Source organism: Camelus ferus, chromosome 6, assembly GCF_009834535.1.
Source record: "Camelus ferus isolate YT-003-E chromosome 6, BCGSAC_Cfer_1.0, whole genome shotgun sequence".
NCBI lineage: Eukaryota > Metazoa > Chordata > Mammalia > Artiodactyla > Camelidae > Camelus > Camelus ferus.
Genome location: NC_045701.1, coordinates 65370569 through 65386133, shown reverse-complemented (window position 1 = coordinate 65386133; position 15565 = coordinate 65370569). Strand labels below are relative to the sequence as shown.

Below are 15565 nucleotides of genomic sequence, written 5' to 3'. Positions count from 1 at the left end.
GCACCATGATTCACAAGCAATAGATGTTCAAGAAATACCTGCTTAACTGAACTCACTGAAATGGAGCTTAAGTCACATTCCAGAGAGAACTCCAAGTCCTTTTGGAAGAGCTTTTCAAAGAAAATCAACAACCTGAATTGATTTAACATCTTTTGGTATTATTACCTGGGCATTTTCACAAACGCAGATTGTTAGCTATGCAAAGATAGCCAAATGGCTTCCCGGTTCTAAGAGGAGTGTGGCTCTAGGCTAACTGTAGTCCAGGCCTTGGAATAAGGTTTTTCTCCATAACCTTATTCCAACTAATATTTCATTCCATGTTTAAAAAAAAAAAATGGAGCCAGGAAAAAAAAATTTTGGAAAAAAAAATGTGTTTAGTCTATGACTTTGGAACCAAATCCATACCCTGCCTTGTGCTATAGGCACTGGCAGCCCTTGTTCAAGGATCCTCCTTGCACAGTGCACCACAGCAAAACACATACTGAAGTTTCTGCTTGACAGAGGTTCTGTTTTGGGTTCTGTTTGGGGTGCAGATCATTGGTGGCATTACTGAATGTGATACTCCACTTCTCTGCTTTGGACTTTACCAAAGAAGGTCCTGACAGCATTTTAAACATACAATATTTATGTTGCATTTCAACATTAGCCCAGCCCGAGGGTCTGTACCATTGTACCCTGGGGTCGGCTCTCTGCAACTGGGCTCCCCTGAAAAAGATGTATCTCCGAATAGTCATCTCCCCTTCTCTCTTAGGATAATGGAACTCCCAAAGCTGAGCTGGGCATATGACCACCCAGATTAGCAACTACACTTTCCAGCTTTTCTTTCCATATATCTGTGGATTGGAAGAAATAATGTGTGTAACTTCTGGTTAATAGCCTTAAAGAAGGGGTTTGCCCTTTCCTCCCACCAAACCCCTATTCCATACAACTCCTGCTACCTGGATGGAAGACATGATATTGAGCCATTTTGGACTATGACAAGGGCAACATCCTAAGTATGATGGAGCAACAAGCTAAGAGCCTGGGTGTCTGGACCAACACGTGGGGACAAGCTGCATCCCTTCTCCATGATGCTGTGTAAGAAAGCAGTCCACCTCCATCTTGTACCCTACTGTGAATCCAGGTTGTGGTTCCACTCAGCCAAACCATAACTCAACTATTTTTAGGAAGTTTCTTAAGGGATCACTATATCCATGTGACTGATTCACCCCAGAATTTAAAGATTCAAGATTCAGGATGGGCCTAGAGTAGCCAACAGAGGCTCGTGAAGCCTGAGAGATAAGCTGCCAAGGGGCGACCAAGGTGGAAGACAAAGGGGCCCAAGCTCATTTCTGATTTTATAAAATCTTAGGCGCCCAGACTGAGCACTTGGAAAGGGCTACAAACCCAATTCTGAGGCAGCGAACATCACTTCACCTTTCTGGAACTCAGTTCCCTCACCTGAAAATGAGGATGATAAATGGGACGAAAAGATCCCTTTCTGGGAAGGGTATACAGTTAACTTTAGAAAGAATAGAGTAATTGTTGTCAGTTCATCATATGTCTATGCATGAACCACATGCACTGTACAGAAGATCCCTCTAGAAGCTATGGAAAGCTTACACTCCCAATGGCAGAGATAAAAGGCATCCATACAGAATACACAAGAGGATCACCCAGGGAAACATGACAACTAACTTATAATTATACACAGCTGCACAGGAATTGGTCTACTACCTCCAGAGGAAGTATACATTGGTAAACCTCTTTGGAGAGCAATTTGGGAATATATAGTAAAGACAAAAATGTGCATCCCCTGACTAGCCACTCCACTTTCTGATATATACCTAGAGAAACTCTCACACCTGCATACCCAGAAACATGTGCAATAGAATTCATTAAGTTAACAAATAGTCCAAATTTCCATTAATAGGGGAACGGATACCACGTGATACATTCATTGCAATGGATATGGCTACCTCAGCTTAAAGTGAAAGAACATGATCTCTGTATGTCAACACAGATCTGTTGCAAAAACATAATGCTAAGTGAAAAAAGCAAGTTGTGGAATGATGTGTACAATAAACCACTTGTGCAAATTTAGGATGCATGCAAAATAAATATTATATTTGGATTCACATATATGTAGTTTTCCAGAATGGGGGGAAGGATATATATCAAACCTTGGAGAGCTTTTTACTTCTGTGGAGGAGTACAGGGTAGAGAGGGAATGGGGGGCTGGACTAGGGATAGGGACAAAGGAGTTTGGGATTTTGTCAAGTTTTATTCATATAATTAAAAAAAAATTGAAACAAATATGACAAAACTTGAACATTTCTTAATTCTGGGTGTTAGATTCCTGGGTTTACTTTATTCTGGGTACTTTATTCTGGATGGGAGTCCTGTAGGCAGAAGCAGCAAAGGACAGCGCGTGACAAGCCCGCTTGGCTCTCTCCTCTGTGACCTCTGGGAGTGAGCTCCCTCTGCTCCACTGGATCCCCGGGCTCTCTGCCCAGGCTCCCACAAGAATGCCAGGGTGTGCCAGGTGTGTGGGTGATATTTACCAAGCAGACACCTCCATGCCTGGATGGAAACAGACTGAGAATCTTCTGGGTCACTCTGAGTCCACCAGGCAGAAATATTTAGATGGGTTACTGACTCTAACTGAAATCTGATGAACTCAGACAGTGGTATTTGGGGGTGGTGGGGGGAAGAATTTTTCAATGAATCATCCAGTTGGCTCAGTGACTAAGAAAATGGGGTGGAAGAATCTAACCCAGCTTTGTGACAAGCAAACAAACAGAGGAGATGAATGCCTTTCCCAACATGCTCTGAAAGGTGATCAAACAACCATTCTTGAATTTACAAGAAAGTTGAGGCACATAGCTTTCCAGCTCTTAAAAAAATTATTGTTTGTTTTCTGGTTTCCTCTGAGTCCCTATACTAGCTGGTTGGAAAAAACCAGAAAACTAGCTTTGCTTCCAGAACCTTCTCTGGACCTATTATCTCAGGGTGCCCTAGGCTCCCCGGACATACCCCAGCCTCATCCCAAGGTTTATGCTGCTCATTCAAACCTAAGCTAGTAGAGAACACCACCAGAATCCAGATTTGACCTGTTTTACCTGATCTTGATTAAAAAAAACACACACACACACACACAAACAATATAAAAGCACACAATTCTGTCCTCCTAAGAAACAAAGCCATTGTCCTCTGTCCTGTTCAAAACCACTTGGCTTTTGTCTTTCAAGTGCTCCCTAGATTCCTGAGGGGAAGGAGAGCATAAACAAGGCAAAGGAAGAGTGGACAACGAGGTGCCCCCTGAGTGCACCTCTTCCTTTTCCCTAGCCAGCCCCTCCTAGAGCATCTGCCTCTTTACCAAGTCGGCAGGCCTTGATTGCCAAGAGCCCCATGAAAGCCAGGATGGCTCTGGGGAAACCAGGCCCTGGGCTTTCCTTAGGCCTCCTGTAGCATCAGCAACTGCCTGGCTGCTTTCAACTACAGAATCTTTATTCGAGGCCTTGACACAGAGGCCCAGAGGCCCCAGCCGTGTTCTGGGTGGCACAACATTTGGGGCTTTCTGGGGAAGCAAAGGACACGACCAGAACAGATGTGGGTCGGGCTGGAGTTCACTGTCAACGCTTCCTTCCCTTCTGCAGCCATGCAGTTCTGTGGGCCCACTCCATGAAAGGTGATTCCCAAGGCCAAGCCCCATTCTCCCTCTCCACTAGGTCCTGGCATCCCTGGGCCTCACTCTGGGCTAGTCAGACCTCTGAGCTTTCCCACTCAGTGAGCAATGGGATTTCATGGTAAACTCTGGGGACAAAAGGAAAAATGGATTAATGGGATCTGCCCCCACCCCCCTCCACCTTTCCCACTTCAGTTGCACAAAATAGCTGAACTCCCGTTCTGCTGGGACCAGGCCCCTCTCAGAGTCTGAACCATCAAGAAGCTGGGGGCCATGAGATCCCTCTCCTTTGGGGCCCAAGTATTTCCAGGGTCTTGGGCCCAACCAGGAGAGGCCAGGATCCCGGACGAGTGCGAGCCAGACAAAGAAGATGCAAACAGCACGGTATTACCATGGTAATAGCCTGAGCCAGGCGGCCTCCTGAAGATGCTGGGAGGGTTTCTTTCTTTCTTTCTTTTTTTTTTTTGCCAAAGGAGAATAGTTCCGCTCTCTATTTTACTACAACAATAGCATGGACCGGCTCCTTCAAGTGTTTCAAAAAGCAGCCTGAGAAATCTCTAACCAAGCCCCTCCATCTCTTCAGCCTGCCGTTTTATTGTCCCTCTCGTCCCAGTGAACAAAGGGGCGGGAAGGACATAAGACCCCCAGTTGTGGGCTGTTCTCAGCATCCTAATCCTTGAGAACCGGTGAGGGCAATGGCCTGTGGAGCCAGTAAATCGAATTTTGGCCTCACCTTTTATTCCCTCCCTCTGCCTCTGCGCTCAGGAGCTCTTCAGGTATTATAAAACCTGGTTGGCAGGCCAGTAGGAATCTTGGGGCTTGCTAAGGGGATAAAAGGCACCCAGCGATCATTCCCACACTCACTAACAGCCCTGTCCCCCACCCCCGCCCCAAAACAGGGTAGCCTGTTTGGATTGCTCTTTCCTGTCACTCCAGGCTGGCTCCATTACAAAGACTGGACGTTGTGCCACAGGTAGCAGGGCTGGCAGTTTCCTGTTTAGTTGGTACAAAAGCTGCCCTTACTCTCCAGCCCTTCCCCTCTCTGTCTCCACGTCTCTCAGGCCGGGCTTGTATACCCCACCACCTCAGAGCTGCAGGTACCAACCTCCACGCCGCCTCAGCACTGTCCTGCCAGAGCAACCCCTCACACAAGGAACACTTCTTGGCCTCGACTTCTGGGACCATTCCAAGGTTACCACCCAGGGATCAAAGGTTTCTTTGCTTTAAGCCTGGGGAATTGTGCAGGTGTGTTTTAGTTCAGTCATCTGGTAAGACTGGAGGTAAAAATAAGCTTTTATGTTCCGGTTTGTGGAGTTCTCAAGGGTACAACTCTTCTGAGCTAAGTGAATGATAAGAACAGCATCTCCCAGGGGGATCAGATAAAGCTGAAGTGGGAAGGCCTGCAGAGATCACCCAGGCCGATGACTGCAATCCAAATAAGACAAACATTTTGCACTGCAACCTCCGTTCACAAACTCACAATGCGTGGACACATGTACACAATCACACAAGAAATAGTTCATGAAACAGCACAATATGCAGATATAATCTGTTATTGTCTATTCTCCTCTATTTCTTTTTTTTTTAATGCTGGTTATGATTTCTTCATTTTATTTCATGACCCATCAATGAGTCACAAAACAGTTTGCAAAGCCCTGAATCAACATCAACATCGTCTTTTTCAAGCTGACAAAACTAAGGTGCCAGAGATTTTCTCAAGAACACACCAGAGCTGGATTAGAAATCCAAGGGAGTCTCTCTAATAAAGGAGGGGCCCCCACTTTTCTGAGGATCAGAGCTCCTTTTTGTTTTCTGAAAGTCTTGGGCACCCATAGCCAGAGGTTTGCATTAAGTGGCATTACTGATAGGGGCAGAAGGGTTCTGCTGCCTCCGGAAAAAACCTCAGAGAGGAAGGTGTAGCTTCCAAAATCAACAGGTGAGGCTCTAAGATCTCCCAGACACTTTTATTTACTGGTTGGGATTCTTGCACCATCCAATACTTTCCCGAATGTTTCTCTTTCCTGGACACACAGGTCCACGTCAGCCTCCTTTAGTAATCCACTTTTCCCCCTCTTTTCCAACTGTTTCTAATAGTCTTTCTTTGCAGTTTTTTAACCTCTAGCAATTCATTGTATTTCCAGTTTCTACACTCCCTAAACAACTTTCTCTTTCCTGTCAAAATCATGATCTTAGCAATGAAAGCCTGAGAGACAACTCTGTGAATCTTGTTCCCACAAATATTATCCTATAAGTTATCCAAATTAGACCAGATTTCCAAATGCTATTTACCAAAATGCCCAGTGATCAAGACACAGGCACCATATCAAGGCTTTGCACACAAGCCATCTGGACAGAACTGGATTTTTCCTCCTGAAATTATCTTGTAATCTTCCATAGAATTTCTTGAAATCTTCATCTAAATTTGCTATTTGCTAGACCTCTAATCTTTGAAGAAAGGCTCCAAAAATGAAGAGCCAAAGGGCACACTGTGCACTGGGTAAACACAAGTCCAGCTTTCTGATTGCTTATTACTTATACACCCTTAGAGAGTCTGTAACAAAGGGGCCTGCTGTTTGCTTTGCTTAATCTGGTCTTAAAATCTCTGCTTCTTTGTCAGAAAACAATATTTGCAATTGTAAAAAAAATATTTACCAAGGAACTTGGATAGCATAAGTCAAAGGCTAAGAGCCAAAGGTCAGTAGTTCTTACTCCAAATTTCCCTAGACCCGAGTCCCTGCTGTGGAGCTCAGCTGCACCAAACAAACACGCTGCTTTCCGGGTCCTTCAGAAGGGGACATTTTCAAAGGAAAGGGAAGGGAAGGCTACAGCCTGCTCCTCAGTCCGAAGTATGAACCACACAGCCTACTCCACAAAATTCCTGTTAGATCTTTGCAATTCAACTTGCCTCTGTGGGGATGTTGTAAAGACTTGCCCTGCTTCACAAACTTGGGAAAAATACTCAGCTTACAAAATCCTAACTCGCAGACATTCCTCCCACGGATAGCAATGACAATATGCTCCTCTGTGGTCCGGGCCAGATGTGCACCTACGCATCTCCGCGGGTCGGGCCTCCTGCCCGACGGTGAGGGACAGACGTGGCTCCTGGGCAGTTCTGTGGGGACCCTTCTTAATCTACAAAGCAGTTTTGGACGTCTGACCCTGTGGGCTAAGTTCAATGGGGTTTGAATCTACCCCCTCATGTTTATTGTTTTCTATACACCCGCCATCAGACGCCTTTCCTAACCACCCGAAGATCTAACATCTGGGAATGATGACCCTAGATCCACATTCTCCCCATTTGCTGAGTTAGTTCTAGCCTGTGGCCTGGGGGGAGGGGGACTCTACCATGAGGCAGAACTCAGGCCCACATCACAGAGGGCAGGTCTGCAAGGCCTGGTCCCTGGGCAGAACTTGAGCACAAGGGGAGGAAATGGAGCGACCAGAAGGAGGCTGAGGAAGTAGCGTCATGGAGCCGTGCCCAGGTGCCCAGACGGTTCTTCAGCCTGCTAAGTGTGGGGGCTCCAAGGCAGTGCTGGGTTGTCCACGCTGGTGTCAGAGCCTTACCGCCTGGTCCCTCACCCCACAGGGTCTGCGAAGGACTGGGGTGGCTGCAGTTCCTGGCCTGCTCGGCTGGCCCCTCATTCTTTGGTTGTCTCGCTCTGTTAGGAAATTCTGTATTTCTCCCTCAGCTCCACCTCCACCTCAGTCACATTCTGGCCACAACTGCCAATCTCTTTAAGCAGGATAAATATCATTGGCCAATGATTCTGTGCTGAAGGAGCATCTACCAGGAGCACGGCAGTAACTGCCACCCGCCGTGGGCAGCACTGAGCATAATCAGCCTGCAGAAACGGCTTACTCCAAGGATCTTACCTTGAAGAACCAGGCCTTCCTTCTCGATGGTGTAGACAAATGTGGTGAAGGGAGCCACAGGGGACTTGGCGATGAGGATCTGCACAGAAAGCATATTTGCTCAGGGTTATTCAAAGGAAATACCAGAGATGAGTGTCTCTTCACTCCTCTTCTAACTCTGAGACAGAGTGGGACCATGTGACACCAACTGTGAGGTGTATTTATTTATTATTTTCCAACCAAATGAGAGTTATTCCTTCAATCAACTGATCTCCTTGATTCTGACTCTTCTACCACTGAATGCCATATTCTTGAACCAGTTCTAGAAATAAGTTTCATTATTATACACCTCATGCTTAAACAGCTACCTTTCTGCCTAAAGAGAAACCTAACCCAATTCTCTCATTTTATTCATACACAGCTATTTTACCAAAAAAAAAAAAAAAAGTTCAAACCTACCCTTAAAAGATAAAGCTTTACCATCATTGCAAATATTCAAGATAACTTGCTAAAGGCAGAGCCATGGTAGATGTCTTTGTTGGCCCCAGCTCTTCACCAAGTCTGTATTCATACCCTTTACCACATGATGACATGCCCTCTCACTTGAGGTGTGCAGTACTTCCCATGGCCCTTGACTGTGGGTTTGGCCACATAGCTTGCTTTGAGTAACAAGTTGCCAGTTCTTAGCCTAGGCCTCAAGAAGCCTCACGTAACTCCACTTGTTCTCTTACGCTTCTGCTACTGCCAGAGAAAAATACGTTCAAGCTAATGTGTAATCTCAGAAGGAGATTGGGAGGTGCCTGACGCAGAGCTGGCCAGCCAGGCCCAGTCTAAATAGCTGACCCCCAGGAGACCCACATACACATTAAATGCTCATGACTCTGTGTCTGCCTCTGAGATTCTGCTGTTGTTGTCACAAAGCATTATCGCAGTGAGAGTTGACTGATACAACCAACCCAACACAAAATATCAACAATATTTTGAGCAATGGCATTCTCCTAAGAAGACACCTAGTTTAAAGGGGATAGTCATTTGGTCACTAAAAAAATTACTATCATTTACACCAATTATCACACTTGATATGGTTCCACAGAACCTCTAAGGACTGGGGGATGGTTGTATTATAACATTTCTTATGAAAGAAGATGTATATCAGTTTCCTGCTTTACAAATTAACATCATCAAAAAATAGGAACAGTTTGGCACAGAGCCATGTAGGTAATCAGGGAGGTTAAGACAGAAGAAAGAAATAATTTCAAATAACCAAAAGGCTTACATGGAATAGCTCAGTCTCTCTCAATGGAACCAGCACTTACTGACTGTCAAGTATAAGAAATGGTGGAACAGTGCAGTGGAAAGATCACAGGCTGGAGTCCTGGAGTTTGAATCTGGGCTCTTGCATGGATCAGCTGTGTGCCTATGGAAGGCCTGAGATTTTTCCCTTGTAGCAACCCTTCTTCTTCCTTTGAGCTAATAACTCTCCAGGTTTCAACATTTTCCTGCCTCTTTTGCAGCTAGATATGACTATGTGCTAAGCTTTGATTAACACAATGTGAGTACAAGTGACAGGCAGAAGGTCTGGATTATAAGAAAATTATGGGCTCTTCACTTTCTCTTTCCCTCTTCCCAAGGGCGGGAGCCAGCTCCAACCAGGATGACGAAGCAACACGGGAGAAGGAAGCTGGGTGACCTTGTAAATCATCAAAGCCTCCATCTGGGGCCCCCTGCCCACCTCAGTACAGGGCCCCTTGTCTCGAACCACTGCATTTCAGATATCTTTGTCACCAAAACATAGCCTAAATTCTAACTAATACTGTGGCTCTGGACAATCTTACCTGTTTGAGTCTCAGTTTTGAGTCTCAGTTTCTTTACATGTAAAAGTGGGATAACAATACCCACCTGAATGAGATTATTTTTGAGGATTAAATTAAGTATGCAAAGTGCCTGTCACTATGTCAAACTAACAAGAACATTTCCAACCAACTCACCCCATATATTTCCCAAGTACTCCTTAACTTTCACTTATCAAAAACCAATATATTTTGCTTTTATCAGAAGGTTTCTGCTCAAGTTGCATCTCAGTTTCTACAACTGCTCTAAAGTTATCTAGATAAAATTGTTCATCATTCTCAGAACCAGTTAGTAGATGGTATGGGTGAGCATTTACATCTTCATGTCAAAAACATCTCACCTGAAAACTAAAATGGCACTCTTCTGACAGAGGTAGTTTAGGGACGGTTCAATGTGAGGCATGGCATGGGGGAAGAGAGGACAGTGCTTCTCAAGCTTTATGTTGGTCTGAAACACCTACATGTCCTGTTGACAGGTCGATTCTGGTTCAGTAGGTTTTGAGTAGGGCCGGAGAGTCTGCATTTCTAGCAAGCTCCAAGGAGATGCTGATGCTGTGGTCCATAGACCACATTTTGAATGGCCGAGTTCAGGAAATTAGCCTGGTTGAAGAGTCTAAGATGGAGAAGCAAGAGACGAAAGTCCTAGAGTCAGTTAGGAAGCTACTGTGATAATTCAGGGATGAGATGACAAGAGCCTAAACCACAGATATGTCAGAAAAAAATGGGGGAAGAGGAAATGGAGAAGAGAAATATAAATCCTCTAGATCAAAGAGCAATAGAAATAAACATGTCCAAAACCTCAAATCTTTATTGCTTGCATGAAAAAACTGGACATAAATCCAAAAGCTTATAAATAAACATTATTCAGTAAAGTACTAAACTATATTTTTGAAAATTTATTTTATAGACCACAAAAATCTGAGACTCAGGAAAAAACCATGAGAGATTCCAATGCAACCTGTGACGTCTGACCTTTCAGCTCAGTGGCACTACCTCCATCATCTGAAGGCTTCCTCTCCTAGGGAGCACATGTCCACTCTGTGAACAAGCCCAGAGGCCCGGCCAGAAGTACCTGGCATGGAGCGACCTCACACCTGGAAGTACCTCTCTTCCAGGGAATCAAGGGGCTTGGACAGGTCATTGATTAATGCCCTTTCCCTCCCAAGCAGGGTTTAAAATGGGTTATCAAAAGGATGATTGTACACAGTTAGAAAGAGGAAGTTATGTCATATGACTCCCACTTCCTTTCTTGAGAAAGAACTTCCAAATTGACAGATCAGAGGCTACCACCAGCATGAAGTATCTGATTTTCAGCAAAAAATGTAACATATTCTCGACAGCCTTCTGGATAAAGTGAAGACAAGTTGGGTCGGATGCTAATACCATTAAGTGTATTTGAAATAACCAACAAATCAATACCAGTCTGGTGGGGGTAACAGCCTCTAGGAGATTGCACTGGATTCTATCCTTGGTCCTATTATAGTCAACATTCTTACTGATCTGGAAGAGGACACTGATGTATTCAGCCACATTCATATGACACACTGGGGGTCCAACAGGGAATAGAACTGACAAAAACTGCTACCCTAATGGAGCTTACATTCTAAAGGAGGCAAAAGATAATAAACAAAATGAATAAGCAAAATATATGGTATGTTAGATGATTATATGTGCTACGGAGAACAAAGAAAAGCAGAGAGCATACAGGAAATGTATTGGATCAAGGAAGGGGTCAATTTAAAATAGAGCAGTAAGAGAATACCTCACTGAAAAGGTGGCATTTGGATCTGTGGATCATGTAACCAAATCCATTGATGGGATGCTGAGTATGGTAACAGAAGACAAAAAATTCAGAGGAAGAGTTAATGCATTAGGTTAGACAATCATAGTATCAAAACAAATCTCAATCTGGTTAGAATGTTGGGACAAATCCTACAATCTTTTAGGACACAATTTTTTTTTTTTTGAAATATATATAAATAGCCTTGTCCTTAAGAACAGAGGACCAACTATTGGTTACAGAATGGGGAAGGTGAGATTTAACATTCAGAGAACGAGTTATTAGTTCACTATTTATTGTTCCATACCAGTCGGCTGTAAGATGTGGATTGTAAAAATCTAGTGTGATCTCAGGTTCTGTTAGTGGAGGCATAATACCTAGAACAAGGGAAGTGATGGCCCTGCTCTTCTCATTCAGCAAATCATGCTGGATGTAACGTGTTTGGATTGGAGCCCAAGTTCCTACAGGGAAACTGATAAACAGAAGAATAACTGGAGGAGAACCATCAAGGTGGTTAGACACCCAAACACTTCAATGCAAACATGATGGTAAGAGGCCTGGGGTGAAGGTGCATATTCCTTTTAATATGAGTTTTCTGACCTGGAGTTTCTGTATTGTTACAGGGTAGAGAGGGGAAGTGTAAATTGGCTTTCTAGCCCAACAGATTTCAGAAAAAAAGTGACGCATGCCATGTATCTTCGTGAATACATGTAGACTCTTGCCTTTTTTAGACTTGAATAAATACCCTATGCCCTTGTGCCTTTCTGCCTTCCAAACAATAAATTACCCTCTTGTAAAGCAAACAGCCCTCCTTAATAGATAACTTCAGCTTCTCTGTTTCAGATGTTTGGTCAGCCCATAAATTTGGGGTGTTCTAATCATAGTCTGACTTGTGCTGTTGCCAAGTGTTGTTCTGTCTTCTTCAATGCATGATGCCCTGCAGGGAGGGCCTGGCTGCTTAATAAAACTCCGGGGCCTTAGTGAAAAAATTTTATCACACTCAACTCTGTGTGCAATGTGTGAAGTTGGCTCATGGACATACATAGTTGGGCAAGCATGAATGTGGACACCTGTGGTTCCAAAAACCCTTCGCTCCATCCACACGACAGTTGTGTGGTATGGGGAGCCATTAATCCCGCCTCCTGCAAATACCCAGGTTGTTTTTCCTTGAATGTTTCCTTCCTATCAGACAAGCTTGACTTTAGCTACACTCTAATGGATATATTTTCTCCTCTCTTTACCTATTCTTGCAAGGAAAGTGTTCACACCAAATTTTAATTAGTTGAGGAACATTTAAGGCATACCTACCATGTACCAGGGGTTGGGTCCCAAATCCCACTACTGTCTGGAAGTCATTTCCATGATTGTACCATCCCCCTATGCAGATACTTGTTCAGTCCACAAACATTTACTGGGCTCTTTCCCTTGTGCTAGGCAGGCACTGTTCTAGGTGCAGGGGACACAGCATGTGGCAAGACAGATGAGGTCCCTGCTCTCATGGAGCTGACATTCTGCTGGTAGAAGAAAGACAACACAGGGAAGCCTTTAAGCCTTTAGGCTTTTTTCACTTTGACCTTCTGCTCTGAGCCCTTCACTCTTGGGCACTCATTCATTCATTCAGTCCATCCATCAGCAAACATTTAATGAGTACCTACTATGGGTCAGGCAGATTCAATTTGCACTGTGTGAATTGGCACTTTTTAAAAGACTGCCATCTGAGACCCACAGATACAGAGAACAAACTAGTGGTTACCAGTGGGGTGGTGGGGAGGGGCATTATAGGGGTAAGAGAATCAGAGGTTCAAACCACTGGGTGTAAGACTGGCTCAAGGATGTATTGTACAACAAGGGGAATAAAGCCAATATTCTGTAATAACTGTAAATGGAAAGTAACTTTTAAAATTGTATAAAAAATAAAAGAAAAAAGGAAAAAAATAGCCACACACACAATCATAGAGTAGACCATTAATTAAACTTCTACCTTTAAGATGGAAAAGAAAAAAGAAAAAGACTACCATCTGTTTCTACCTGACTTTTTATTTCTGAGATGTATGTTCTGAATTCTCGATGGGATTGCAAAGACCAGGGGTATTTTCTTTGATCCCATACCCTTCCATTCTGTAGGGCCCAGCCCAGTGCTTTGCATGTACGAGTTCCTAAAGTGAGTGATGGGCATTTTCTTCACTGTTCTTCACTTTATCCCTGTGCTGTATGTGTGAAGGTCTCTCCCAGTTTACAAGTGAAAACCCAGAGGCCTACCCTAAATAAAACATGGGCGGAGATGTCTGCTTGCTTTCGGAGCTCACTGGCCTCCTCTTACAGAACCTCTTCTCCTTTTATGTCCCTCCTCCCAGGTACATATTTTGCTCTGAGCAAATAAGTTGTCAGCTGATTCTCTTAGCTCTAAAGCAACAGCCGGTTTAAACCTTCTTGTGTTACCCTTTCTGGTGTTTGCATTTTAATATAAGACTCTCAGAAGAGAGTAATGGATCTAAATCGGTGGAAAGTCCTATAGGACTGGGGTGGGTGGGGGTTCCCACGGTAATGACAATGATGGAAACAATACCCAACAGACATTATTCCCCACAACAGTGCTTTGAGGTAGGTAGCTCTTAAGTGCTGAAGACTGGATTCCAGCCCGAGCCAACTGGTTCTATAGTCCGTGCTTTTAACCACCATGATGGTAGACCCCAAATCGTCATGCACAGATACATCCACTTCCATGGGATAATACATCAAATATATCAAATGAACAAATAAGGGCTTTTTTTTCCCCTGCAGCATGGATATTGCACAATTCAAGACAAAGAAGGGATCTGGACAGGACATCCGTGTGGGTGGACTCAACTGTTCACAAGCTCCCACATCGACAATCTTCCTTCTGCCCTTCATTTCTGAATATCCAAATCCTACCAATTGTTTGAACCCCATAACAATGCTACCTTCTCCAAAAAGCCTTCTCCAGCCTGAGGTAACCTCTCTCTAATCGCATCATACTTTATCTGTCCTCTCTAACAGTACTTCCTGCTTTCTCCACCATTTTACAGTGGATGTGACCTGAATTTCCTATCACGTATTTGAAGGTAGAGACCATCATCATCACTGCTGCTTCTCCTAGTCCCACCAACCTACAGTGTGGTGCTGTATACCTAACAGAAGCTCAATTGTGGAATACAAAAAACTGGTGACCCTCAGAAGCTCTGACTCATACCCATTTTGAGGACTTATCTGGCACCCCATCCCCAAAGTTGGGGGACTGATAGATGTCATAGAAAAGAGCAGGCTGCCAAGTCAATCACTGCCAAGATTCTCAGCCTGGGCAGGACCAAAGTCAAATCTTTGGTTTCAATTTGCTATAGCACCACACTTTTTTCCTGGCTTGATCCTACTTCCAAGAGGCTCAGAAAGTGGAAAAGGAGCCACAGAACAGAAAGTCCTGGGCATAGGAACCTCTGGCCTCCTTCAGGCTGGTGACACCTTCTAGGGATAGCGCCTGTGTCCTTTTAAAGTATAGGTGTGACCCTGATCTGGAGCAACCCAGCCTAGCCCTTCTCCTCCATGGGTGGCCAGGAAGGCCAGTGTGGAGAAGATAGCACAAAGATGTCAGGAACCTTGGGTACAGTCTCTCCTGGAGGCTGCTTTTATAGCGTTCTGCTCCTGGCAGGGTATATGAGTTTCTGCAAAAGAGCCCAACTTTAGGAAAAAGTGAATTTTGCCTTTGTGGTCCAGGGAAGCAGACATGAATAGGCAGCCATGTGCTGAGGATAAGCTGGCACTGATTCTTCCACTTTCCCTTCTCTAATTCCCGTGCCAGGCAGGCTTCCTTTAACACTGCTAATGAATCCTTCCTCTCTTTTATTTCCTTCCCCTTCCCACCCACTACCCCAAATCTCATATTGGTTGGGGGCAAAGGGCAGAGTGAAATGAGCTGGCAGAGGGAAAGTGTAAGCAGACTTTCTTCCTGTGGGGCAGGTGGTAGGCCTGGCTTTCTTTCTTTCCTTTGCTTTCTATCTACAAAATGTGGGGCTCAAAGATAATGAAAATGTGTTCAGCCAAGAAAACTGGGGTGAGAAGCAGTTGAGATAGATAGCTCAGAAAGAGGACTTTGCATCCAGCCACAATTTCCTAGCTTGCTAATTTTTTAACTCTATCTCAGTCTCTCCCATGATCAGCAAGATTCTAAGGTTGTTGAACTCACCAGCAATGTCCTTGTTGAATACATCCAATACTTTTTTATACGTCTGTATGCAAGGGTCCTGCTGAGAAGCAAGGGAGCAAACCCACTGACTGTAAAATGTCCTTCAACAGGGACTCTATTATCTCATTTCAACTGGAAGCCTGGGCTAATAAAACCCATTGCTAAGCTAACCAAACCTTTTCCTCTAGCCGTGCCAAGTGTCTGCGACAGAAATCCTT

At 44.4% G+C, this 15565-nt stretch overlaps 1 protein-coding gene and 1 long non-coding RNA gene across 16 annotated transcripts in view; one reads left to right on the top strand and one right to left on the bottom strand.

Annotated features, from left to right (window-relative positions):
* The window catches only part of LOC116664322, a 28368-nt gene extending 24481 nt beyond the window's left edge, over positions 1-3887 (top strand). The window contains exon 4 of the long non-coding RNA XR_004320798.1: positions 3876-3887. This is a non-coding gene — a long non-coding RNA (uncharacterized LOC116664322). The remainder of the gene's footprint in view (positions 1-3875) is intronic.
* The window catches only part of RAD51B (RAD51 paralog B), a 723675-nt gene that overhangs the window by 214176 nt on the left and 493934 nt on the right, over positions 1-15565 (bottom strand). For all 15 annotated transcript variants that reach the window (XR_004320787.1, XR_004320785.1, XR_004320786.1 and 12 more), the window contains exon 10: positions 7541-7619. Coding sequence is in view for 12 of the 15 variants with exons in the window: in XM_032482240.1 (XP_032338131.1) it covers positions 7541-7619 (79 nt within the window). In the remaining 3 variants the exon portion in view is untranslated. The remainder of the gene's footprint in view (positions 1-7540; positions 7620-15565) is intronic.